General features: G+C 47.7%; 2 protein-coding genes across 38 annotated transcripts in view; one reads left to right on the forward strand and one right to left on the reverse strand.

Annotated features, from left to right (window-relative positions):
• Positions 1-998: 998 nt before the first annotated feature.
• Positions 999-26,622, forward strand: part of Btn3a2 (butyrophilin, subfamily 3, member A2) — a 75,112-nt gene continuing 49,488 nt past the window's right edge. For 4 of the 14 annotated variants that reach the window (XR_015644564.1, XR_015644563.1, XM_087597031.1 and 1 more), the window contains exons 1-10: positions 999-1,853; positions 2,785-2,879; positions 4,276-4,626; positions 5,936-6,217; positions 6,331-6,531; positions 6,736-6,756; positions 6,838-6,864; positions 8,114-8,140; positions 8,985-9,011; positions 9,508-9,624. Coding sequence is in view for 10 of the 14 variants with exons in the window: in XM_087597031.1 (XP_087453157.1) it covers positions 2,795-2,879; positions 4,276-4,626; positions 5,936-6,217; positions 6,331-6,531; positions 6,736-6,756; positions 6,838-6,864; positions 8,114-8,140; positions 8,985-9,011; positions 9,508-9,624 (1,138 nt within the window). In the remaining 4 variants the exon portion in view is untranslated. 14 annotated transcript variants of the gene reach the window in all.
• The window catches only part of Tsbp1 (testis expressed basic protein 1), a 60,534-nt gene continuing 48,484 nt past the window's right edge, over positions 14,573-26,622 (reverse strand). For 11 of the 24 annotated variants that reach the window (XM_087598082.1, XM_087598079.1, XM_087598080.1 and 8 more), the window contains 3 exons: positions 23,487-23,519; positions 15,180-15,442; positions 14,573-15,105 (listed from right to left, as the gene is read on the reverse strand). In XM_087598082.1, coding sequence (XP_087454208.1) covers positions 15,049-15,105; positions 15,180-15,442; positions 23,487-23,519 — 353 coding nt within the window. In that variant the 3' untranslated portion in view covers positions 14,573-15,048. 24 annotated transcript variants of the gene reach the window in all.

Consider the following 26,622-nt stretch of genomic DNA (forward strand, 5'->3'; position numbering starts at 1 on the left):
GATTCTTCATTTACTCTTGGGTGTATAGTGTGGGCATTTGTGTGAGTACAGTCAAATAGGAACCAGTGTGCCCTGCCTTGACTCACTCACGGAGGTCACAGGATGGCGGTCAGGTCTGTTCTTACCCTCATGTGGATCTACAATCCAACTCAGGATGTCAGGCTTGGCAGCTAATGCTTTCTATCTACTTAATTGTGATGTCACCCATTGTTTTGCTGGTGACTCTTCCCTCCCTTCCTCTCTTCCTCACTCTCTATCTCTTTCCTTCTTTCTTTTTCCTTTTTTTCTTTTTGAAAAAAAGTGAGGAGCCCACTACAGAGGTGTCCTAGAACTGAATGAGTAGCCCAGGCTGGACTAAAAGAGACACTGATCATGCACTCCACCATTGCTGGTGTAAAGACGTGTGCTGTGTCACTCAGACTCCAGGGTTTGAGATAGCTCCAGGGTTCACATAGCTCAGGCTGACTTTGAACTCACTATGTAGCTAAGGATGACCTTGAGTTCCTGATGGTCTAGCCTCTACCTTAGAGAAGCTATGGCTATGGATAGAGGTAGCATTGCTAGGGTTAGTGTTAGGGTTAGAGGGAGGATTATGGATAGTTTTAGGGTTATGGTGCTGGTGTTAGGGTTGGTATGGTTTGGGTTAGAACACTTAAGGTTCAGGTTCAGGTTATGGTTATGGTTAGGACCCTTAGGATGGGTTATGGTTAGGGTTTGTGTACAGAGGCAGGATCATGTGACTATAAGAGAAGTCATCTCTGCCTTCTTTATTAGCACTTACTGTCGATACAGCTGGCTGTGACTGTGATGCCCTGAGAGAAGGCAAAATGGGCATCCCGTCCTGGTTTCCTCAGTGTCCACTAAGTCTCTCTGTCAGCTCCTGGTGACTGCCTTAACTGGTCCTCCCCTTTGGGAGACATGGGCTGGGGACTGAGAAGGAGATAAGGTTTGTTTACAGCCAGGCTCCTGGAGTCCAAGGTCCCTCGCAGGTTTCTGCTGAGTCTGTGATGTTAGGAGCTGGGGTTGGGCTGGGCTGCAGATGAGGCAGGGATTGTGGTAGGAACTACATGTTTAAGGAAGACAGACCACCTGCCCCTCACCTCAGTAGTTACTGGAGCTAGACCTGGGCTCATGACACCATGTGGGTTTGGAGCAGTGGCAGGAGTTGACATAAGTCTTCGGTGTGCAGATGTGAGCCGCTCCTGATGCTGAAAACGGCTCCAGTAAAGATCTGTTGTCTCCTTTCTGTCATCTTTTAAAATTTCCATACATGGGGGTCCTAGGATTCTTTCCCTTGGACAGCGAGGGAAGTGGCCAGGGTGGGATTGCGGTTGGGGTGGTGAGGTGAACCTTCACCTCTTCCCCTTAGAACACCACATACAGAAGGAACACACACCCTGTTCACACTGCTGGAACTTTCGCTTTCAGTGGCTGAAACTGTAATCGCTCTGTTGGCTCAAAGGGCGCTGCTTGAATAGGCATGACACCACAGCATTGGTTGTTTTGTTCAATCTGTCCGCCCGTCTCTCTTTCATTGTTAACATCCTTGTCCTTGTCATTGTTGTTGTCACTGTGCCCTGACCCGTGTGCCAGCCTGTTGTGGTCGTCCTCATTGTCGTCTTTGTCATTGTCTCTAGAGTGGCAGTGACAACTTACGTTGTGCCGTACTTGTAGTATGCTGCTCTAGAAACCATGATTCTGGAGATGTGCAAACCCACTGCTGACTTTGGGAAGAGCCTCTTGGAGCAGGGCTGAGGTGTGAGAAGAAGACTTGGGGTCTGCTGTGTCGCCTTTGCCCTGAGCTGTTCCTGATGAAGTCACAGCCTTTCAAAGCCGGGAACCAAGAGAAGCAGGTAGGTGGGCATTGAAGACAACTGGGGCCTGCAGAAGAAGCAGAGAAGCTTAGGTTGAGTGAGTCCCAGCAGGTCACCTTCCTGGTGGGTGAGCATGAGACAGCTCAGAGAGCCTCTGTTTCCCTTCTCCCTTAGGCTCCCTCCCCACCCCTTCTCCTTCCAAGCAGCAGGTGGTTTGGGAAGAAGCTGTTCTTCAAAGAAGTTTTTGTTCTTTAAAACCCTGTGTACACCCAGCTTGGTCTTTACCAACAGAGACTGTGAGGATAAACCTGTGTTGTGGGATGTGTGTGTATGACGCCTGTCATGTAAAGTCATTTCAGGAACCATGGCTCAGGCTGGGCTGGAACAGAAGTGTAGACAAACTCCACAACCCAGATCCAGAACAAGGCTTTTGTGATGGCCATGTCAGCCTTCTCAGAGATCTGTGTCTCTGACGCTGCCCGTAAGGGGCTGGTCACAGGTGTGGAGCCATAGAATACAGGGTCCAAGGTATTCCTGAGGATGGGGCTGGGCCCAGGCTCTATGTGTTGGGGTCACAGGCAGTATGTGGCTAAGGGGGAGTTGGAGTCATGGTGTCTATACTGGGCTCTCCTCAAGGCCGAGGGGCAGGAAGAGCCTATATTTCTGTGTAGAGCTTGGTTGCCCTAGAGCTGGGACTGGGTGGGGAATAAAGTAATAGCTTCCTCTCAGATGACTTGACGTCCCCAGCCGCCCAGTCTTCTGCAGGGCTGAGAGCAGCTCAGGTTGGGCCATTTCTCAGTGTTGGCTTGTGGGGAGCCTTCTCCCTGTGTGCACAGATAAATCTTGGTCCTGTGGGCAGATTTCCTCCCTCAGCCATGCAATCTCTGATGAGGGGTCCAAGATCTGGGAGAATCTTGCCTTCTGCTGCCTGCTCCAGGGGTTTACCTGCCTCTCCTCTTTCTCTCCTCAGCTCTGCAGACATGGGAATTTACTGCAAGCCCTCTGTGCTCTTCCAGGACTCCTACCTCCTGGTCCTTACACAGCTGCTTTGCTGGGTGACCACAAGTGAGTCTGTCCTGCTCTCCCTTCCCGTGTCTCCCTACAGTGGCTAGGCTGTGTCAGGAGCTCTTCAGCTCAGATGTGCAGGAGACTCACAAACCTGGCACTAAGCATTTTGCTGTCTTTCCGTTTATAGTGAGTTAGGAATGAAAATCTAGGCGAGCATGAGTGCATCAGCCTTCGAGAGGCTGACACTGGAATACGGTGAGCCCTTGGCTAGCCTGAACTACATAGCCAGATCCTCCCTGGGGAGTATAGGTGGGACAGCCTTGGTGCTGGCATTGTGCCTGGGGTGTGAGAGGCCAGTGTGGCTCCAGCAGAACAACCCAACAAGAGAGAAAGAGGGGCTGCGTGGAGGAGGACTGAATTGGGAGAGCCCTTTGGCCTGGTGTCCCTTGGTGGGAGTCAGGGTCAGCAGTGATCCTTGAGCACAGCAGGCAGAGGCTTTGAATTCATGTAAAGGTCAGAGGTTGGGGTTGGGAGACAGCTCTCAGGTGTCCTGGACTCTCTAGTGGCAGCAGTGTGCTAGACACAAATGGAGGAGTGCATAGTCACAAAGAGCTCTTGGAGCCACCTTGCCTGTGACAAAGTCCTCGAGGTTTACAGGGCCAAGGCCCCAGGGAGTGGCACTCAATCTTTCTTCTGTACCAGGAAGTCACTGGGGCACCTGGAGTGTAGGTGGTTCGTTCAGAGAAATAACCCCAGAATGTGTGTCCATGTAACACACGTATGCCTGATGACCCCAGGATCCAAGAGTGACACTGATCGCCATGAACCACCCAGTGGGGGCTGGGAATTGGACCTGTGTCCTCCGCAGGAATCTCTGGGATCTTTTTGTTCAGTCCTCTCTTCAGCTTCATTTCTATGTTTTAATATTCTCCTTATTCAGAGGATGAAGAAACTGACTGATATCGGAATTTAGCATTGGGCGTCAGAACTTTCCTGGGTCTTGTGTGAGACCAGCCAGTTATACCTGTGCCTCTCACGGTGTGGCCAAATAACCAACCATGTGAGCATCGGTAGAGATCTTTATAGGTTTATGATTTTGAACCTACCCCAACACACTGACATTAGAATTCTCAGTGAAGATTCAGCTGCCTGGTGAGGAAGTACATGCAAGCTGGAGAAAGAATCCAGAAGGGATTCCTTCATGGAAGGGTCTAGGGCCAGCGACATAGGTAGAAGAGTTTTTTTTTGCATCATTTATGGGGTCACTGCTGTGTCCAAAGGTAGCTTGTCCATTCCTACATTGGTTAAGTTACTCATGGATGCCTGATGCACAGTGTCCAGAGCAACCCCATCTACTCCTTGCTTTCTCCTGGCATGATATTCTCCTTCAGAGTGTGTTCTGTGCACTGCCCTGTGTCCCTCCAGCCTCTCACTGCTACATCTGTGTCCACAGAGGGTTTCCGGGTCTTTGGTCCCTCAGACCCCGTTGTGGCCACACCAGGTAGGGAAGCCATACTTCCCTGCTCTGTGTCTCCAGCCATGAGTGTGGAGAACATGGAGGAGCTGAGGTGGTTCCGCACCAGATTCTCACAAGCAGTATTTGTCTATCGGGACCAAGAGGAGCAGAAGGAAGAGCAGTTGCCTCAGTATTCTTGGCGGACCTCACTGGTGAAGGACCAGTTCCATGAAGGCAAGGCTGCCGTGAGGATCCAGAATGTCCAGGAGTCAGATAGTGGGATATACGTCTGCCACTTCAAACAGGGACACTTCCATGAGGAGGCCATCTTGGAACTGAAGGTGGCAGGTGGGTTAACTGATCCCTGTTCTAAAAGCCTTGGTGACCTGTGTGTGGGAGGAAACTGACAGATGACATCACCCAGCCCTTCCTTTCTTTTAACCTTTAGAGAAGTTCTCATGTCTGCCAGATTGTCCTTGGGCTTGCTGTGTTGTGCTGGGCTCACATGCATGCTCAGGTCTCTCATTTTAACCTCTTCAATTTTAATTTCCCATTTTGAAGTGAGAAACAGGTAGTAAACTCCTCCATAGATAAATTCCACCCATATTGTATATGTGGCCTTTCCTAAAATGTGGTGTGTCTAGTTCTGTGAATTGGGGATTATGTCAGTGTTATGAAAATACCAGCGGTTGAAATGCATATTTTAGAGGTGTTGGCAGGAAAATCAGAGTGGGTTAGGGAGTTGTCAGTGACAAGTGATGGTCAATGCTAAAGGCAAGGTATTGAGGAGAGGAAGGAAGGAAGCTCAGGGTCTGACTTCCCTGGAGAGGAGAGCTGGGTGTGAGCCTGCCATGAGGGTCATAGGTGTGTGGAGAGTGGACACATGGAGCACTAGTTTCCATCTCAGGGCTCCTGTTCAATATCCTTCAGTTTCCTCAGGATCTTGTGTGGATGCAAGTGAGGCCGTGTGTAGAGTGAAGGTGCCTTTCCTCTTCTTCCACTCTACTCACCTTTCTCCAGGAAGTGGACTGCACTACCAGGCCCCACCCGGCCTCCCTTCAATCTTGGGACAAAACACACACACACACCATTTGTTCCTTTACGACCTGTCTTCTGGGACAATTACTGGACACTACTCTCTTCTGCCAGGAATATCTTCACCTTACTAGTTTTTCTTATCTGTCTCTCCCAACTGCCCCATTCTTTGGTTGCTAAACTCCCCTGACCACCCATGTGGTAGAGCGGCTGTATGGCTATTCCTGTTTGAGATCACATGTTTGCCTGGTTCTCACCTCAAATCATGGTGAACTCCCTCCTCTTCCCTGTGTCTCTCTCCTACCTCTAGGGATCCAGAGTTCCTGCCTCTACCTTCTGACTGGGAATTGGCCCATGGCTTCCTTTACTGATTGATCACGAACCATCTGGGGAACAGGACCTTAGCATCAGCACTGCCTCCTACTCCTTTGTTCTGTTCCTCACAGTGGGCTCTCTTATCTTTCCTCTGTCAGGCAACAGGGGAGCAGCCTAGGCCTAATCCAGGAAAGCCTTTCCTCTTCAATTCCCATCTGCCCTGTGAAAGGATCCTGTGAGTCACAGAATTGCTTCCAGGGTCCCTCGACCTAAAATGGCTTCTTGTGTGTTTACATCTGTCCTGCAGCGATGGGCTCTGCTCCTGAAGTGTACATCAAAGGTCCAGAAGATGGTGGAGTGTGTGTTGTGTGCATGGCTTCAGGGTGGTACCCGGAGCCCCAGGTGCATTGGAGAGACTCCAGAGGAGAGGATCTCCCAGCATCCTCAGAGACCCTCCATGAAGATGCTGAAGGGCTGTTCAGCACAGAGACCTCACTGGTGCTGAGAGACAGCTCTGTGAGGAATGTGACCTGCTCCACCTTCAATCCCATCTTGGGTCAGGAGAAAGCCATGGCCATGGTCATCCCAGGTGAGAGCTGTCCCTCACTTGTACAGGGACTGGGAAGTGTATGGTCTTCCTGGAAGGTGCTGGTCTGTCTTTCTTCAGCTTCACTAATCACTGGCTCTCTGCCTGGGCCCCAGAGCCCTTCTTCCCTCAGGCCTCTCCCTGGAAGGCAGCTTTTCTCGTGATCCTGACCATGATGGGAATTCTAATCTCAGGGACAATCTATCTTCTCAGAAGGGAACATTCTGGAAGGCTGAAGGTGCAGCAGAAATGGAGGCATCTTCAGTGTGAGAAGGATGAGTTACAGACGACAAAGGAGGATGCTCTGCTGTCTACTAGTGAGTCACCACAGCTGCGAAGGACAGATTCAGTGTCCCCAGGAGGGCCCAGTGTTCTGGGATCAGGATAGGTGGCCTAAAATCCCCAGGGAGAATGGCTGCAGTCCTTTGGTTCAGGTGTCTGTAGTTCAGTGTCAGGAACCCTAAATGTGTTTCGTTTCTTCCTCCCAAGTGTACAGACCCCCTCTCCTTGCTATTTTTCAGGTGCACTCAGGGAGGAGCTTGGTGAGTCCTGTTCTCCTCCTGAGCCCTCTTGTCCCCTTGGGAGCTCAGTAGCTCTCTTGACTCCTGTGTGTTGCTTTTCAGATGGGAGGAAAGCCGCCTACCGTACCGGTGAGTGCCTGCCCCAGTGTCCCACGGCTCCATGTGTGCTCGCTTCTTGATCCTAAACATAGTGAAAATCCTTTTCTGTGGACAGAAGTGGATGGTTCTGGGAGGTGGATGACTGGTGTTTGGGCTCCTTCAGAACTCTATCCAGAGCTGGAAAATGTGTGACTCCTGGATGTGTCCGTGTTAATTTCACCAATTCCAGATACATTTATTGCTGAGCCTTTGGGCTGCTGTAGCTCTAGTGTATTGTCTGTACCTTGAAGCAGAGAGTAATATTGAAATTTCATTAAAGAGAGTGTCTTGACTAGGTTTCTACTGTCGTCATAAATTCCCCAACCACATGCATCTTGGGGAGGAGACAGTTTACTCTTCTTACGCATTTTTACACCACAGTCTACTGTTGAGGGAATCCCGGGCAGGATCAGAGCAGGGGTGTGGAGTAGGAACTGAAGCAAAGACTACAGAGCGAGGCTGCTTACTTCCTTCATTCCAGTTGCTTGTTCAACCTACTTGATTCACTCCAGCGTCACTTGCTTAGGGTTGGAACTGCCCACAGTGGGCAGCCCCATCCCCATGAATCATTAATCAAGAAAATGTCCCAGAGCCATGCCTACAGGCATTTTCTAGAGATATTTTCCAGGTTGAGGGTCCCTCCTCTCAGATGACTCTAGCCTTTGTCCAAATGACACCCTCTAGGGCTCTGTTCCCTTAACTCCTGAAGGTTTTGATCAGGTGATGGGCAGAGGCCCTGGCTGCTGACCTCAGGGGGAAGAGGATAATCAGCCAGGAGCTGCTGGCATAGTGTTGCCTGGCTTTAGAGACATCTTACCTGAGGAACTCTGGGCACTACACCCAAGAACTCACTTCCTGCCTAAAATTGCTGATGTCAATTGTATTCTGACCATTATAGAATAACTTTATTGTTTGCTAAGGTATTACCCCATTCACCGAGGTTTGATTGTTAACTAATTTTTTTTTCCTGTTTGGTTTGAGAAGTAGATACAGCTAAAGCTGTCTGCCACAGAATAGGGGCAGTGGAGGAGCTCACCCTACAATGCCATTTTTCTCATCTGCAGCCCAGGGAATTTCCCATAATACTCTGCTGCCTCTGCACCTCGAGGGAGCCAGCTCCTATGGGTCCTCTCTTCTCCCTAAGCATAGCCTCACCTTTAAATGGATGTAAGAAGGTTTACCCGACTCTTTGAGTGGGGCTATTTTGATTGGGTTCTCACCAGAGTGTGTTCATTTACAGCCTGGAGGAAGGCCCAGCTGTATGCAGGTATGTGGCTATTACTGAATGCTCCCTCTGACCTGAGCTGGGGTCTTAGTTAGGGGTTCTCCTGCTATAATAAAACACCAAGACCAGAGCATTTCCTCAAGGAGGAAAGTGTTTACTTGACTCTCACTCCCAATCTGTCAACACAGCAAGTCAAGGCAGGAACCCAACAGGCAGGAACCTGGAGGGAGGAGCTGAGGCAGAAGCCATGGAGGAGTGCTGCTCAGCGGATTGCTTCCTGTGGCTTGCTCAGTTTCTTTTCTCCCAAATTCTAAAACCACCTGCCAAGGGATGGCAGTGCCCCCATGGGCTGGGTTCTCCCATATCAATCAGCAGTCAAGACAAGGTCACACAGTCTTGCCTCCCGGTCAGTGCTATGGAAGTACTTTCTCTATTCTGGTTCCTTGTCCCCAGATGAGCCTACCTTGTGCCAAGCTGGCATTGAAGCCAGCAGGAAGTAGTTGTCATCCTCTTGAGCTGTCAGAGGCTGTGACTACCCAAAGGAGCTGTGCCCAAGACTTGTCCCATTAATATTCTGCCGTCAGGCAGAGTGGGCTCATGAGTTTCCTCTCCCATGGACTTACAGAGAATTACTGATTATTAGGAAAGAAGAAGCAAAGGGCTTCTTCCCTTCTATCCCTTCCCAAGATTGTGTTTGGTGTGTGTGTGTGTTTGTGTGTGTGTGTTCATGCGTGTGTATGTGTGAGCCTGTATTTTATTTGTGTGATTGAGTGTGCACGACAGGTACATTGTCCCCCAACTCCCAGGTCTGTTTCTATGAGGACCCCTGCTGACTGGGTGGGTAGAGGCTGTGAAACCGCTCACATGACTTGTGCTTCTCTTGTAGATTGGCGCAAGGAACACTTCCAGGCCTGTGAGTGTCTCCGTGTTTCTTAGGGACAACCCTCCTGTTTTTCCCATGGCCCTTGTCTCTCCTCCAGTTCAGGTGGTGACAGTTTCAGTGGTGTGGGTGGCAGAAGTGACCTTCCCTTGCTTGCTATTGCAAGCCATACTCTTGAGCTACAAGGCTCTCTCTCCCTCTCTCTCTCTCCCTCTCCCTCTCCCTCTCCCTCTCTCCCCAAGAATGTGAGTACAATGTCACTCTTTTTAGATACATCAGAAGAGGGCATCAGATCTCATTACAGATGGTTGTGAGCCACCATGTAGTTGCTGGAAATTGAACTCAGGACCTCTAGGAGAGCAATCAGCATTCTTAACTGTTGAGCCATCTCTTGAGCCCACTACAAGGCTTTGAGTGAAGGACTTAACCTGCTAGAAGTAACTCGGAGGCTTTGAGATGGGGGAGGGGCAGCCATAACATTTTCTGAGTACTAGACAGGACCTTCCATTTTTGTTAACTGTCTCGACAGGTAATTTCACTCTGGATCCAGCCTCTGCCCACCCCATCCTTGATGTCTCCCAAGATAGGATGAGAGTGACCCGGAAGGATACTACCATGTGCTTGGATGACCTCTTCTGTGTGCTAGGTACCAACGGCATTTCTTCTGGAAGATATTACTGGGAGGTGAAGCTAAGGAACAGTGACAGCAGCACGTGGACTCTGGGGGTCTGTAGGGAAGGTGTAGAGAGGAAAGGGTGTTTCTCAGAGTGTCCAGAGAAGGGGTTTTGGACAGTGGGGCAGTCTAGTAGTGGGTATTGGGCCTATGTTGACTCTGGGAGGGATTCCTTATCCATCAGGCAAGCTCCGCAGAGTGTGGGGGTGTTTGTGGACTATGACGAAAGGAACATCTCCTTCTATAACATGAGTGACAAGTCCCACCTTTTCTCCTTCCACGAGGCTTCCTTCTCTGGGACTCTTCTTCCATACTTTCGGCTTAAGTCTGGAAATATCTCGATGACTGTCAGCTCCATGGCTTGTGTGTCTGAGGGGCAGCAGGGAGAAGAGGGGAGGAGAGGAAGGAAAAGAAGTAGGAAGGGGAGGAAGGGGAGGAAGGGGAGGAGGCCAAAGAAGGGGAAGGGGTTAGCTTTGCTTCCTTTGAAGGAGTCTCTGAGTCCCACAGGGGAGGAGGGCCTGGTTCCAGGCTCTTGTGTTGTGGTCTCTCCCTCAGGGGAAGAATCTCCATTCCTCCAGGATGCCAGGGACACTCTGTTCCCATAGTGTGGATCACTGCCTAAGTCGGCAGTGTCACTCCTGTGTCAAGCCACAGGTCAAAGCCACCATGAGTCCTGGAAGGGCCTGGAGTGTTGAGCCACTGCTCTTCAGTCTGACTCTGAGGCTGTGCCTGTGAAGGCAGTGAGGTCAGGCTTTGTGTCGGGTGGTGGAGGACAAGCCCTGACTGTTGTCTCAGCTGGAGCAAAACAGGCTGGTTTGAGCTCTGGGTAAGGCATTTTCCTGTCGTGTTAAATGCATTTTATTAGATTTTTGTGCCATTCGGCATGAAGCGGACCAAGGGCTGAGTGGACGTTGTTTTAATTTGTTCATCTGGCCGTGGGCACCTAGGGGCTATTCTGTGTCTTGGCTCTTGTGATCAATGCTGTAGTGAATATGGGGGAGCAGATGTGTGACACATGACTTCCTGACTCCTACATTTGTTCCTGGTGATGAGATTGCTGGATCCTAGATAGTTCCTGGAAGCGGACCTTCTCAGTGGACAATGACCTGTCGGTCCATCCATCTCCATGAACCAGCCTTATCGTAGTAGCAGGTCTCTTTGATTTCTATATTTGAGTCTCTCTCTCTCTCTCTCTCTCTCTCTCTCTCTCTCTCTCTCTCTCTCAGAATTACACATATAACTACAAAAATTAATTTATATTTTTATAAAGGTTGGCCTCATGTATTTTAACTTTTTTTTGTTTAGTTGTCTATTACCTATCATTCATCTATCTATCTATCTATCTATCTATCTATCTATCTATCTATCATTTACACAACTACCTACCTACCTACCTACCTACCTACCTACCAATTATCTGTCTGTCTGTATTTTAAAGAGAAGATCTCATGTAACCAGGCTGGCTTGTGTTGGCTTGAATGAAAACATCCACCATTACATAGAAGTGTTTGGATAGTTGGTTTCCAGTTCGTTATAATGTTGTGGTAGGTTTGGGTCACATGTCCTTGATAAAGTCAGTCACTAGGGTTGGCTTTGAAGCTTCCAAAGAGGGCATCACTCCCAGCCTTCACTCTCTGCTTCCTGCTTGTGCTTCAGACATAAGCTCTCGGCTTCTCCAGGCACAGTGCTTCTGCTCTGTCATTGTAGAGGATCCTCATCTGGAGCCCTTGAGCCTTTGCAGCAGCACAAGATGGTGCAGGGGTTCCTCCATCTTGTGTTTTTTTTTCTTTTTCTTCTTTTTTCTTTTTTTTTTTTTTCGGAGCTGGGGACCGAACCCAGGGCCTTGCGCTCGCTAGGCAAGCGCTCTACCACTGAGCTAAATCCCCAACCCCTTCATCTTGTGTTCTTACTAAGGCCATTTCAAGTTTAACTAGAATTTGGTTTCCTTGCTGGAGAGTCCCAGAACCCGAGGTCACAATGTCCCAGCTAGCTTATCTCAGCTTCTGTAAACTGCCAGCTTGCGTGAAACTGCTGAGGAGATACCAGGACCTGGTTTTCTGCATTCAAAATCCCTATGCTCTGGACCCTTGGGGATATCTCTGGGCCCATGAATCTCTGAGTGAGGTCCCACCCATCTAGGATAAAGACTTTCACTGTGGTATACACTGTGTCTGAGTGGTCATGTCTGGGGGTTGGGGGGTCCCTGGAGGCACAGAAAGCCCAGGAAACTCTCCCATGAATTGCCTTGGTCGTGGCATTTATGAAGAGCCTTAGAAAAGCAGTGAACAAAGAAATTTGTGTCGGGATTGTGGGGTCTTCCGTTTTCCTCACAAATTTAATGAGAGTGTGTGTTGGCTAGTTCATAACGCCAACGTGACACAAGCTAGAGTCATTTTGGAAGAGGGAAAAACATTCAATTGAGAAAATGCCTCATCAGCTTGGCCTGTAGTTAACCGTGCTGGTGTGTGTGAGGCTCCAGCCTGTTGTAAGGGTACTACGCGTGGACTGCTGGTGCTGCATGCTATAAAAGGAGGCTGAGCAAGTCATGGGAGAAGGCCAGGAAGCAGCCTCCTCCATGTCCTCTGCATCAGTTTCTGCCCCAGGTTTCTGCCCTGCTTGGTTGAGTTCCTGACTTCTTTTGATGATGTGTTGTGATGTGGAAGAGTAATTGAAAGAAACCCTTTCCTTCTCCCATGGTCTTATGGTCATGGTGTCTTATCTCAGCAGAGAAGCCCTGAGTGAGAGAGTGTGCACTTGTTATGTTTTTGAGGAATGTGTGGTACATTTCTCAACTTTCAGAAATTAAGTAGCGAGGACCTGGCTACATAGGAGAGTACTTGACACTCATGTATGAGGCCCCGGTTGCAATGCTCAGTCTGTAAAACAAAACAAGAACCAAAGCAGACAATTTTGTCAACTTAAGTCATTTCTCTTTTAATTAAGAATTTAATAATAGTTGTATCTCCCAATAAGAATTGGAAAATCAACTATGACTCGAATTGGATTAAACTGTTTTTGTTTGTCCTGTGAATATTTTCATATTTACTGTGGTTTTATATTAAATGTTTATATTTCATGTAAAATATCAAATAGTACTTTGTGGTGTGTAAGAATCTCAATTTTCACAATCTATTAAAGTTTTATAGGAACATAATGGTGTTCTCTCACTTGTATAGTCTGCCTTGGGGCCAACAAGACAGAATTGAATTGTGATAAAATATAAGTGGACATGACAGTGTATTTGTAGTGGTGTAGAGAAATTCAGCTGACTGTTACAAAAGAATTATTTTGTAATTCTAGTGACCATTTTTTAAAGTAAAAAATGGCAGTGTGGGAAAGTTGGCTCACAGTTGTACAGAGCAAGGTAAGGACAACATCTGGACCCTAAGTGATTTCATGTGGACCCCAGTGTCTCCTAATTCAGACTCAGGCTGACCAAGGTTTCCCTGCCTCCCTGCTGCATTGTGGGTAGCTGTGGAGGATGGCACTGTGGAGTAAGGGAAGAACAGAGGGCGAGGTGGAGGGGTGAAAAGGCATGAGGGAGTGAGGGCTAGAGGGAGGAAAGAGCTCTGGGGGGCTTTGCAGGGGGAGAGGCGGAGGGGCAAGGATAGGGGTGGGTTAGTGTGAGGCTGCGTGTGCAGAGGAGCTAGTGAGAGAGAGAAGAGGGAAAGGGTTGATGGGGAGAGCACAGGTGCAGTGGCCAGACATGGAAGGGATAGGGACAGTTCCTTGCTGTCAATCTTAGTGGCCTGAGAAGTTCTCATGTTTTGGGGACTGTGATGTCTATCCTTGACCATCAACTTGACTACAGTTGGAATTAACTAAAACCCGTGTCTGGGTATACCACCTTTAACGTGGGCCACACTTCTGCTGTCAGCCCAAGCAAATGACATGAAGAAGGAAGTTCCCTCTATTTGGCTGCTTGCTCTCTTCCTGGCAAGTCCATTCCTTTACTGGTGTTAGAGCATACCTATCCGGCATACACTGAAGATTAGCTGAGGCAGTCAGCCTCCTGGACTGAGTTCTTGGACTTTCCCTTGGTAGATGGCCATGCAGCCACTGTTGGATTAGCTGGACCACAGCCCATACTAATAAATCCCCCTTCCATTATATCTATAATGGGGATATTGCATGGGTATATATATATATATATATATATATATATGTGTGTGTGTGTGTGTGTGTGTGTATGTATATATATGTATATATATATCTCATATATATATATATACACACACGGACATATACATACACATACACATCATATAATAATCATATACATATATCATATACACATGCATATACACATACACTTATAATATACATATACAATGTTCAGTAAGCTATATTCTTCTAGAGATCTCTGACTAATACAGGGCAGGAAGTGGGTCCAGGGGAACCTGATGAGGGGAAAAGCTGAGCTGGAGGATGTTGGTGAGCATGACAACCTAGGGGTGAGGCCAGCCAGAGATCCAGGGTGTTGGTCAGAGTCATTGTCCTCCCTCTGCTCTGGCAGCTGTGGCACATGTCTCTCTCCATTTTCAGGCCTCACACCCTCCAGTCTCTTCCAAAGCTGGGCTTCCTGGCTACAGCCACGATGGTTTGCTGTTAGGGTGTGTGTGTGTGTGTGTGTGTGTGTGTGTGTGTGTGTGTGTGTGTGTACTTGGTGCCAGGAGAGGGCATGGAATGCCACAGAACAGAATTCCAGGTGGTTGTGAGTCAGCCACCAGATACAAGTGCTGGGAATTGAACTCTGGTTTCCTCTTCCTCTCCTTCCTTCTCCTCCCACCCCTGCCTTCCCTCCCTCCTCCCTCTCTTTTATCCTTCCCCTCCCTCCCTGTATGTGCTAATACAGTGTTTGCAACCAAGGTCACAAAGTCAACTGGCTCAGCTAGAGATAGAACACTGTCAAAGGAACTTATTAGATATTTAGTAAAGGTTTTATTTCAGAAAACACCATCTTTCTTAATTGGATTATATATTTTGACTAATAAAGCAAAATTTGGAAGATGAAGATTGCGGCAGGGAGGTGTAGTAAGGGCAAACCTCAGAACAGCAAAAAATGAAGATGTCTAGAGGGAATGAATTTGATAACCATGATGCACTGGGGTGAGGGCAGACACGGCTTGTATCTGATGGGGAGATCACATTGGAGGTCGTGTTTTGCCCTATCACCCATCGCCTTTGTCTTTTTTCTTCTTTTTCTTCTTTTCTTTCTTTTGTTTCTTCTCCTCCCCTTCGTCTGGTTGTGGTTCGGGTTTTGCTTCAGGTTGATCTGAGCTTGGTGGTGCACTTGAATCCGAGTCAGTGTCTTGGGGTTCTGATGACTTCTTGGGTTTCCCTTTCTTTTTGTGTTCTGATGGGTGGTCCTCAGCCTTCTTTATCAGGAGGCCGCCTTCATTTTGCTTTATTACTATCCCGTCTTGGTTCTTCCTTATCAGGGACTCCAGTCTTCTGAAAAGGAATGGTTCTTCATAACAAATGGTCTGGGCGTCATAGCAGTTTTCATTTCTTTGGTCAAATCTTACTTGAGATTCTTGTCTTCGTGGAGGAGGAGTAGGAGGAGGCTGCTGCTGCTGCTGCTGCTGCTGTGGCTGCTGCTGCTGCTGCTGCTGTTGCTGCTGCTGCTGCGGCGCTGGTTCTTCACACCATATGGGTTCTCGTCGCTGGTGGGCCATGTGCGACTCGTATCTCTTAGGACAGCAGAACTCGCACTGGCATCTTCTCCACTTCATTGTGTCTCCGTTGTCTTCCTGGAAGGTCACGCTCCCTCCGTGCCTCATCATCTGGCCTTTGGGGACGGGACTGCGCATACAGGGAGGAAACATGTGATTCGGGGCTCCAGCATTTCCTTCCTCCCTCCCCCAAGGGCTGACTTCCTTTTTTCCTTAGAAAACTGAGGACAACTGGAAATCTTGCCCCCAGATGGGCATCACACAGCGTAGGCATTAATGTGACTTAAGGTGTTAGATGACAGATACTGATAGCTGAAAATAAGATGTAGATACTATCGATACAATTCTGGACTCTCTTCAGTGAACTGGAAGGCCAGTGAGAGAAAGGTAAACTGAGATGGGGAAGAATCCACCACTCGCTCAGTAGGTCAGGCCACTGACCAGTGGCTGGGAGGATAATGAGTCTGGAGCTTGGGGAGAAGTCAGAACAGAATTACTGTGGGAAGAAGCAATGATCTCTTAAAACAGAAGGAAACTCAAATGTGCTTTCCCTGCTGACAGAAGCATAGTTCATCATGTACAAGTCAGGATGGTTCTAGCTGATAGCCATTAACTGTTCACCAGGTCTCAGCACCCACTTCCCATACATTGTTAGACTTACTTCTTTGGTGGTAAGTGTGTGTTTTTGGTGAAAGTGCACCATGTCTGTGGAGTGCTCTTGGAGGGCAGGGGACAGTGACAGATCCTCTAGGCCTGGTGTTATGGACAGCTGTGAGTCACCACAAGGGTGCAGGGAACCAGGTCCTCTTTGAGAGTAATATGTAATTTTTTTAACTATTAAGTCATTGTCTCTCCTGCCCAGCCCAGCACCTGTCTCCTGAACATTCTACTAAGTAGCCTGGTCTTCACAATAGCCAGGTAAAGTGGACACTGCTGTTATCTCAGTTCTACAGATGGAGAAACCAAGGTGCAGAAAAATGAAATGAGTGGATCCAGTAATGCTCAGGGTGGGGCTGGGAACTGAACCTGTGAATCAGCTTTATCTTTTTCAACTACTTCTTGGTGTATGTGTTAGCATGCTCTGTCAGAACTTCAGGTCCATTCAATTAGCCAGCCCCCCTGTGCAGTGACTTCTGTGTGGTCTATAAAACCTACAAACTTTGTGGTTTGGTCTAAGCTACCAAAGTAAGTGGTGAGGGTTCTTGCTGGGAAAGGAAGGCTCAGTGTGTACAGGGGCTTGGTACCTACTGATTGTCAAAGTCATTTAGAAGGCAGTAGAAAGGAGGTGAGACTTCATTATGACCAGAGGGCCCTCCACTTATAAAAACAGAGGAGTTCTATGAACTACTGGGTTCTGAACGTGTTTGTCTCATGTTCTGCTGGAGATGGGTTAGGAGATGCTCAGGAAATGGTCTGAGGGGAGGGTCAGGGGTTACTGCTGTTTTTCAGGGCTTCAACTCCCCTGCAGCAATACTGGGCAGAACTGGCAGCGCAGATACTGGAAGCCTTAGGTTTTGAAAAAGAGGAATGTTTGATGTGACCTTTAGCATCATATGCCTCACTTTTGTGAGTAGACCTGTCTAGTGCAGAGAATATGGGAACCCCATAATCTGACAATAGTTAGGGAACTTACCATAGGAGGCAGTGCTAAAAAACAAAACACAGAAGAGACATCAGTGGGGATTATCCAAGACAACCAATCTTCCAATAGCTTTTCTTTAGAAAATTATCTTTACTTGTGTTTATTTATGTCCGTGACAGAGTGTGCTGTGTATATGGGCACCCTGGGAGACCTGCTGGAGTTGCAGCTCCTGTGGCTGCTGGGAACTGAACTCAAGCCTTCAGGAGAGCAGCACATGTCCTCAAGCACTGCTTTCTTTCTATTCCCCACTCAGAGGGTAAGGCTAACCTCACTTGTGCCACAGAGAAGAGGACTTTGTCTCACTCAGTAAGAGTCACATCCTCAGACTAGCGCTGCCAGTTCTGCCCAGGTATAACAAAACCTGAGAGCATTTTTCATTTGACGTGAAAACAGTCAGTTTGCCAGAACAGAGCACAGGACAGCAGACCTCAAGTTATGACAGACACTATTAGTGGGTCTCAGCCTATCTAATGCTATGACCCCTTAATACAGCTCCTCATGTGGTGAACCCCTCCAACCATAAGACTATTTTTATAATTACACTCTGTGACTATTAGGAGTTGTAATGTAAATATTTCTTGGAGATAGAGGTTTGCCAAAGGGGTCTCAACCCGCAGGCTGAGAATCGCTGGACTACACGCTGGCAGGTTGGCCACCCGTGTTCTTCCACAGTAATTGAATCAGAGATAGGACACTGTGTTTTACTCCAAAAGGAAAATAGACAAGAAGGACCCAAAACTGAAGCAAGAGGGAACTATTGAAGGCAAAATGACTCAGGTAGAAGAATATGCATTCCAAGAGAATCTGGGAACAGAAACTACAGGCTGTTAATCACAGAAGAAGGGGAGGCAAGGGAGTCATGCAAACTTACTGAGTTCCCAGGAGCTGTCAACTGCAAGAGAGAAAAGCAAAGGGAAATCATCAGTGGCTGTTGGCTTTTCCTTCCTACCCAAGTACCAGGCCTCTGCACTGGATGGGATGTCCTCACTGCACTGGATGGGATGTCCTCACTGCACTGGATGGGATGTCCTCACTGCACTGGATGGGATGTCCTCACTGCTGTCTGAGCCCACTGGGTTCAGTGTGGGAAACGCTTTGCTTTCCTGTGCGTTTACAACTCCATTCTTTGGCATACGAAGACACCCTCCCTACCCTCACCTGAACCATTTTTCAGTTGTGATTTGAAACGGGAGATCTTTAGGCCAGATTTCAAGACCTTGGCTTCGTTTTCAAGCCCCTGTCTCAGGAAATACTGAAGGTTGAGGGACTGGAGAGACATGGTCAGGGGGGAGGCAGGCAGATGAAAAGATTTAAACTTACACTAGCGAATGAGGAGGGGAAGGCACAGAAAATGTTTTGCCACTGAGTTCAGTGGTTGGGTGTCTAAAGGTACCAGTGTAAGTGGAGGTCAGGAATAGCACCCATACCAGAGGAAGCCTGAGAGAGACGACCTGGACTTACCCCAGCTGTTCGGTGAGAACCCTTAAAAGAAAAAAGGAAACAAATTAGTCTTAAAAGAAATTATGTACTAGGGTCCCGTTAAAACACATGCTTGTAAGGCCAGAGAGGGGATTTAGTGAGGGGCTCTGCCCCCAAGCACGTGCTCTTATTAGCTGGTCTGAGCCCTGTTTTAACAGCTCAGGTACCCAGGGCATCTTTATGGCCTGTGGGATCAGTTACAGGAATAATGGCCATTTTTCCCTTCACAAAATGAAATTCAAAAAGAGAAAAGAAAAGATTCTTAACCAAGCCAGGGAACCCCTACTCTCAGGAGACTTACTGGTTCCTATCACAAGCCCCTTCTTAATGGCATCTTCTTTTAATTTCCTTCATTTTACACAGTCATCATCTTGAGCAACATCTCCGTGTTCACTCACAGCACAGAAAGCTCATGGAACCACGTCTCTAAACGTTGGCTACAGTTTCTATTTTTGACAGTCTCTGGGGTTTAATGAGAATTCTAAAGCCATGTAGGTTTGGGGGCTTGAACTTGGATTGCTGGTCTCAGCGGCAAGCTCCTTTATCCGTGGAGTCCACCTGGTTCCCTATTCTCTTTCACCACATCCTGCAAGGACTGCTCGTTTGCAACTGTCTGAGTTGTCTTTAACCCCACCCCTCCCTCTTTTTGTGGTAAGCTCATGTTGTGATTGAGGATAAAACAATAACCACACAACACAGCCGTAGGAATCGATGTACAGCTGAGAGGATGCAGTAGTGAGCCATGTCATTCAAGAGTTAGAGGTCACAAGCAAGGTCAACAGTTCCTCTTTGTTCAGAGGGCATTTAGGGGAGGAGCTGAAACACTTGATAAAAGTGCTGTCTTTGTGGGGTTAGGCCGGCTACAGAAATCAGCTGAGAGGTGGGTGAATTCACTGGAGAATGTCACCCAGGCTGGGCTCACTGCTCCCCCTAGTGCCCTAAACAAAATGTCTTAATGCTAACAGGCTATTATTTCATTAAAAACCCAGTTCTCTCACAACCATATGGTGCTTGCAGGAGGTCATGTCTGCCCAGAGAGCCTCTGGCAGCGCAACGAAGGGCTAACTAAGCATTTCTGCTACCAGCAATGCCATGTGTGAAAGTAGGTGTTGCTGGGAAGAGACGAATATTGACTTCTCAGCTAATAGGTGGGGACTGTCTACCTTGACCTGACCCTGAAAAGCTAAGACTGCTGGAGAGACCAATGCGGAGGGAAAGGGGCAAACAAAACAAAACAAAACAAAACAAAACAAAACAAAAAAAACCAAAAAACCAAACCAAAACAACAACAACAAAAAAACAGGTTTTTAAGGAAGTGGTGGGGAAAACAGATTCTGCATTTATCAGTGAAAGATTTCCTTGAAAATTCTCCATCAGGAAGTACAGTAATGGAGGCACACATCCTGCACTCTGACCAGTGTGTTTCTGTAAGAGGAGTTATGGGGACCTCATGGCACAGGGCACATTTGTCTTTCTAAAGGGCTAGTGATAACTGAAAGCAGGATCTCTGTCAAAAGTCTCAGCACTAATTGTCCTTAAAGCCACCACCAGCATTCAGGGCCTCGATGCCTTCTTCCTTGCAGCCTGCTCCCTCCGCTCCCTCACTGCCAGCTAGACACTGTGTACATGACATAGTAAATTCTTCAGTGTCTAAGGGATTCTGGACAACACAGAAGGAGAGGGGTTGGAAAACACATGTCTGAAATCTTTTTACTTCTGGGAAAGGAGTAATACTGAAATGCAGAAATAAGAGGAATAAATAACTTACCAAAAAGGCTTGGGTCGACCTCACAGGACAACAGGAAAGAAAAAACACATTAGCAGAATAATCGAAACAAGGTTACAGGCTCTTGTTTTGTTGGTTTGTTTGTTTGTTTGTTTGTTTGTTTGTTTTTCCCAAGAGTTAATCAGCAAGCTTCTGCGGACCGCAGACCTCCCTGGGGAAGCTCTCTATGGTAAGAGGCCTGAGCCTTTTCTAAAGGAAGGGGCTGGTGTGATGTACTTGGCTACCTTGTGTTCAGTTCCCCTTTCCCCATCCTGTCCACCTCTCTTCCCCTCCTCCAGTCTGTGTGTCCCGCACTCCTCTTGGCTATCCGTCTGCCTGGTGTAACCTCCATAGCTTCTCTTCCTGAGCATGGAGAGTCTCAGGTCTTATGAAAAGCCCTTTTGGGCTTCAGAGATCGCTCAATGGTTAAGAGCACTGGAGGGACCATCCCCCAGTACCCACATAGAAATTCCCAACCATTTATAATTACCTTCAGGGGAACTGAACCCTCACATAGCCAAACATGCAGGCGAAACATCAATGCACATAAACGATAAATACATAAATCATTTACAAAAAAGGGAGAAAAGCTATTAGGAAAAAAGTTGTTTGGGAGATTTTTCCCCCCTCAATCTTTCTGTCAAGTGTTTACGTCTCCAGTAATTAGTAATTAGGAACAGATTTCTCAGTAGAGGATGAGGATGGGGTGTTCATAGCTAGAGGCACTCCTCCCAATAGAGAACTGTTTTTCTTATATTTTTGGTTGTGAGCCTAGCCTTTAACGGCTGAGCCATCTCTCCAGCCCCAGAATTGTTTTTCTAACAGTAACATGGGCATTTTGAAAGGGTGAGCAGACATTTCCTTTTTATCCACTTTGGTGACAAGTTTCGCTGGAAAAATGAAATACTGTAGCAGCTGGGCAAGCTCCCTTTCTCTGGCTTTGGGGGGCGGGCTCCCCTCTCCTGTTTTGTTACTTCATCTCTCCAGGCCCTTACTGCTTTGCCAGTCACCGTCCCTGTGTACTGAGTTGAAAAATGCATTCTCTTTGTTGAAGAGTTGAGAGAGCTTACACAACTCTAACTTCTGTTTGCCAATTTCCTTCCACTTAGTCAAAGGGGCAGGACTCTGTGAGCTGTTGGGACGCTCTAGGGCAACTTGGCTGGGGAGCCTGCCTGGGTAGTAGCAGGTGACCCCTGGCTTCCTACATGAGTCCTTTATTTATACACCCCTGCCCCGCGGTCTCTGAGCATCGTGAGCTGAAGTGTGCATGTTGGAGTCAGAGGGTGACTTGTAGATGCTGGTTCTACTCTGCTGTCACTCGGAGTCTTCCTAAGTCCGTAAAAACATTTACTTACCAGGATAATAGTGTCGTGCGGATGTTTCCGCTGCTAGTTGTTGTGCCCTACACTTTAAAGATTGGGAGATTCTGCTCCTTGGGAGGCCCTGTGATCTACCCTAACGTGGAGACAGACAAGCCCGCAGCAAGCAGGTGCCCTACTTATCAAACAAAGGATTTTTCTTGGAACTGCAGTGGTTGGTGAAGTCAGTGCGGAGCAAGAGATCCTCACAGTCCTCTTCAGTGAGGGTAGAGATACGACTTCTCTTAAGACGTCTTTGTTAGTGGTCAGATGTAGGAGCAGGAGACCACTTTTTGCCTTTCTCTCAACCTCTTTGGACATGAAACATGTGAGAGACATTTAAGTGCAGGAGTGAACTCTTGGAGGGCTGACCCCTTTTCTATCTGGGCCCCTGTTGGAGCTCAGTAGAACATCCATTTTTTTTTCCTCAGCTGACTTAACTTTGCTAATTCAATTTGATTCCAGCCATTTCTAACTTTTCTTTCTTAAAAATCCCAGTTACCTATAAACTTTAACAAGGAAAATAGCAGGTGATATTTTTTTTCCCTCCCATAGGTGACATTTTGTGAAAACTGTTCAAAACAGCAGGGATACTTTCCAGCCTGCCATGATGAGGGCGGGTAGTTCCCAACAAAGCATTCCATGTTCTGGAAGGAGTCGGCAGAGGGTGACAAATGCTGAACAAAGAGAAGGGGGCGTGTAGAGAATGAGGGTGCTGACTAGTTTGGTGTGGTGACATCATATACATATACAAGCTATACACAGTGGCCAACCAACAGAACCACTCTTCCACCATTGTGAATAAATCATAAGCAAAATAACCTGATTTAAAAATGTTCAGAAGGAGAGTACCTGACTTCCAGCCACCTTCAGGCAGGCGGCTCGCTGTCTGTAGGGTCTGTGCTTTCTAAAAGCCGCAACTTTAGAGGGAGCTGAGCAATATAAAGCTAGAGAGACTCGACGTCTGGCACCCTGGCAAAGGCAGCCCAAGAAGTGGGCAGACACAGCACTTACCTGAATGCTTTTTCACTGTGAAAAAGAAAGGGGAGAAGAGATGAGAACACAACTTCTAGACGAGGAGCACAGTACTTCTTAAATTCTGCAACGCACTCTAGCAAAAGGGCCACATGGGACCGCAGCAGTCCCCATATCTGGCGTGCCAACCGGGAGAGACGATTTTCTTTCCTGATTTGGTCCCCAGAGGTTTGAGAATTCGGTTAGGTTTTTTCTCATCTCTATGCTTTCTTATCCGTCTTCCTTTTCACCTCTTTGCAAAGACTGTGTTCCATTGGGGCTAAACTGGGGCTCTTCTTTTTTTGGGGGGGGGTTCTTTTTTTCGGAGCTGGGGACCGAACCCAGGGCCTTGTGCTTCCTAGGCAAGCGCTCTACCACTGAGCTAAATCCCCAACCCCTAACTGGGGCTCTTCTACTGGGGCTCAGTTGCTTTTAAGTTCATTTTAGAAAATGCTGTGCCTCTAAGTGTAAGTATTTCATGGGGCGGGGGCCATTATTTCCCAGCTTCTGGCTTAAGAGCCAGCTAAGTAGACCTAGTATAAACAACTGTGCTGGAATATGTTAACTCAATTTCCTCCTGTGTGTGTTAGCGGTAGTAACTTCTCGGATGTAATACACAGGCACACACTAAGTACCAAGTTCACTGCGTGGCACAAGGTAAGTACCGAGCAGTAGCATCATAGCAACAGGCACAGAGCGGTTTCCTTATCGCCTCGGTGTGGCTACAGATAGCTGAGAGCAGGCTGCTGGGAGCAGGGGTAAGGAAACCAGAAACCAGAGAGTGAGGGGTGCTAGAAAGCTAGTAGACCATAGAAATGGTGGGTCTTGGTACAATCACACGGTGAACAATGGGGCTCAGTGGCAGGAAGTTAGTGACAGTACAATTAAGGAAAACAAAGTACGGGACTTACGTATTATAGGTGGTCCACGTCTTGCTTTAATGAAAAAAGACAGATTAGTATATTGATTTGTTTCTTATGTAACAGAAATATTTGTTCATGAGTGTATTATCTGGATGAGTCTTGCAAACTGACTAAGACAGGGAGGTTCAGCAGGGAGGAAAGAAGGGTCCGAGGCTAGGATGAGGCTCACGCGTCCTCTCCCATCTGGTCTCTGGGTAAGTTAGGAAATGACCCAGGGTGCATGAGTTGAGCTGCTTTGGTCCTTCACTGTCGTTTAATGCTCACTTGTGGGCATCGACCTATAGGAGTTGGCTCTCTCTTGCCACCGTGTGTGTCCTGGGGATGGAATTCAGGTCGTCCGGATTGGCAGCAAGAGCCTTTACTGGTGAAGCGGCTTTCTGAAGCGTGAATACGGTTGTACAGATACTGAAAATTCTCCCGAGACTGCTCATGGGTTTTTGTTCATGGGCAAAGCCACCCCACTTTGTTCATGGAGAGCTAAGCTGCAGTACTACTAGACGTGAGTCTGAATTTATGCTACCTCAGGCTAGGTGGCAGCACTGCTGTGAGTCGCCTCTGCTTCTTGTGAATTCAAGGCTGCAAGGGCCCTTGAGGCAGTGGCTTTGTTAGCTGAGAACTGCACCTTTGACTGAAAGGGCTTTGGTTCTGGAAGGGGGATGGATGCCTTCAAATCTCACCATGGACAGAGGAAACCACAGCAGGGCCGCCCTTCCCCCCAGTGCCCCAACGGAAGGCTGGCTCTCCTGCTGGCTCCTCCATTATTCAGGCCCCCTTAGGTGCTTTTGCTTTATTCTTTCTCTTGTCGTTTTGAGAAAAACAAAACAAAACAACCGCATTCAAGCTAATGGCCAAGGACCGATGGTTGCCCCATAGAGTAGAACATTTTTTCACACGTGCTCTGAGAAAACTGGTAGAGATGAGTAAGAGCCTTTGATAAGCTTGCTTCTTTAAGTTTTTGGAGTCATCTTTAAAAAGCTTGGTCTCTGTAAATATCATTTAATACTACAGTTTGGGGTTTTCCTCAGTCATGCAAATATAGAAACATATGCTCAATAAGTTTTAAATGATCAATTTCATAACCCTGTGCGTGAGTTCTTATGCATACGCACAAAGTCTTTCTTTACATCCTAAAGTGCAATTCCGAGGTTCTGCAGGGACTTCCAGAGGTGGGTGGTGGCTAGCGAAGGTCTTGCTCAGGCTAGATTTTGGTTTACGCCCTTCCTGCCTCGGTCTCTCCTCTCTCCCTTCTCACTTGGTTTTCAAGACAGGGTTTCTCTGTGTAGGTAGCCCTGGCTGTCTTGGAACTCTGTAGACCAGGCTGGCCTTGAACTCAGAGCTTAATCTGCCTGCCTGGGGAGTGTTGGGATCACAGATGTGTGTCGTGGTTTGCCCTGGAGTTATCTGTATTTTGATGCTAATTTTACTGCCCCAAGGACAGCTGCCTAGTACTCAGGACTCAGTTGACTTCACCGGAACCACCTCCCCATTGAATTTGTAAAGTACAGGTGAGGGGCAGGCACAGGATAGAAGGAGGCCTGTCATTGGAGGAGAAGGAAGGATGGGCGGGAGAGAAGTTTGAAGGAAGAGGAGGAAACTAGAACAGAAAGGAAGAGACAGGGGGAGGAGAGGAGAGAGAGAAGCGGTGACAGGAGAATGGAGGCTGAGTTAAAGATCTCGCTCTGTGTACTTACAAGTTGTTATCAATGTTCCTAAGGGATGGATGGTACTGGGCTTTGTATGTTTAAGTGGGCAATTATATCTTACCATTTGCGTCAAAGGTTATTGTGTTGTGTGTTCTTTTATGTGACGGTTTGAGTGTAGGAAAGTGTGTGGTGGCAGGAGACACTGGGCCGCTGCAGAGTTGGGATGTGTTTCCGCCAAGGTATCTAGCAGATATCTTGGGGCACTGCGGTGTGAACCTACCGGGGTAAAAGACCACAATACTTTTTTATTTTTTATATTTTTACAACAACAGATGTGCACCACCACTATGTACATGTACTTAGTTGACTAAATTGTTGAGCATTCTCACTGAGTTCTCTCCTGGGTCCCCAAGTCTGTCTCTGTCCATCTGTCTTTCCCTTTTCTTTCTTATATATGTCTTCTCTTTCTTCAAACTGTCTATGGTGTATGTTTTATTAAAATCTTTTTATTACAGTCTTTTGTTGCCCATGAGGAAGCATGTGACTGAGAACTATGCCTTTTGGTGTCCCTCTCGTGCTCTACCGAGTGCCCTGTGCTGCGTCCATTTCTTTACTCTTTAGGAGATGCATTGTTGTTAGACTGATGTAGGATCACCCAGGAGACATCCCTCAGGTATATCTATTGTGAGAGAGTTCCCAGCTAGTTTTCTGTTTTTATAACTATAGTCAGTGTGTGGGTATATGCGTGAGAGCTGGAACTCTTGTAGGCCCAGAGCCATTGGATAACTTGGAGCTGGAGTTGCAGGTGGTTGTGAGCCCCTGGATTTGGGTGCTGGGAATCAAACTCTGGTCTGCTGCAAGAGCAGCATACACTTTTTTTTTTTAAAGTTAAGAGAGGCAGAGCTCCCCAGCCCCACAGAGAGGATTCTTTTTGAGGAGGGAAGACCCATCCTGAATGTGAATGGCACCTCCCATGGGTTGAATGTGGAGGGATGGAGGAGAAAGTGTGTGGTCAGTAACATTCATCTCTATTTCCTGACTGCAGAGGCAATGTGGCATGCTGGGTCCCCTCACACCTGCTGCCCTGCCTTCCCTGACATGCTGGACCACCCTCAAATCATGAGCCAAAATAAACCTTCTTCCTGAAGATGCTTTCTGTCACAAGAAAAAGTGACACAAGGGCCAGGGCCTAATCCGGAACATCTGGAGTGTGCAGCTCTGTCCTTGGGCCTGTACTGAAGTGTGTACATTGTGCAGTGAGGGCAGGAGAGGATGGGGACTTCAGAGAAGCCTAGGTCAGAAGCATCAATCCAAATCCATCAAACCAGTTCTGTGTCCTAACACTGAAATCACTAAAATTCTACTCTGAGAGGGCTTGGGTGGAAATGGAGCGTGTGTGTTTGCAGTCTACAGCCAGATCCAGATACTTATCATGGTTAAAGATTGGGACATTTTACCTCAAACATGGATTA

The sequence above is a fragment of the Rattus norvegicus genome, chromosome 20 (assembly GCF_021556685.1).
Source record: "Rattus norvegicus strain SHRSP/BbbUtx chromosome 20, alternate assembly SHRSP_T2T, whole genome shotgun sequence".
NCBI lineage: Eukaryota > Metazoa > Chordata > Mammalia > Rodentia > Muridae > Rattus > Rattus norvegicus.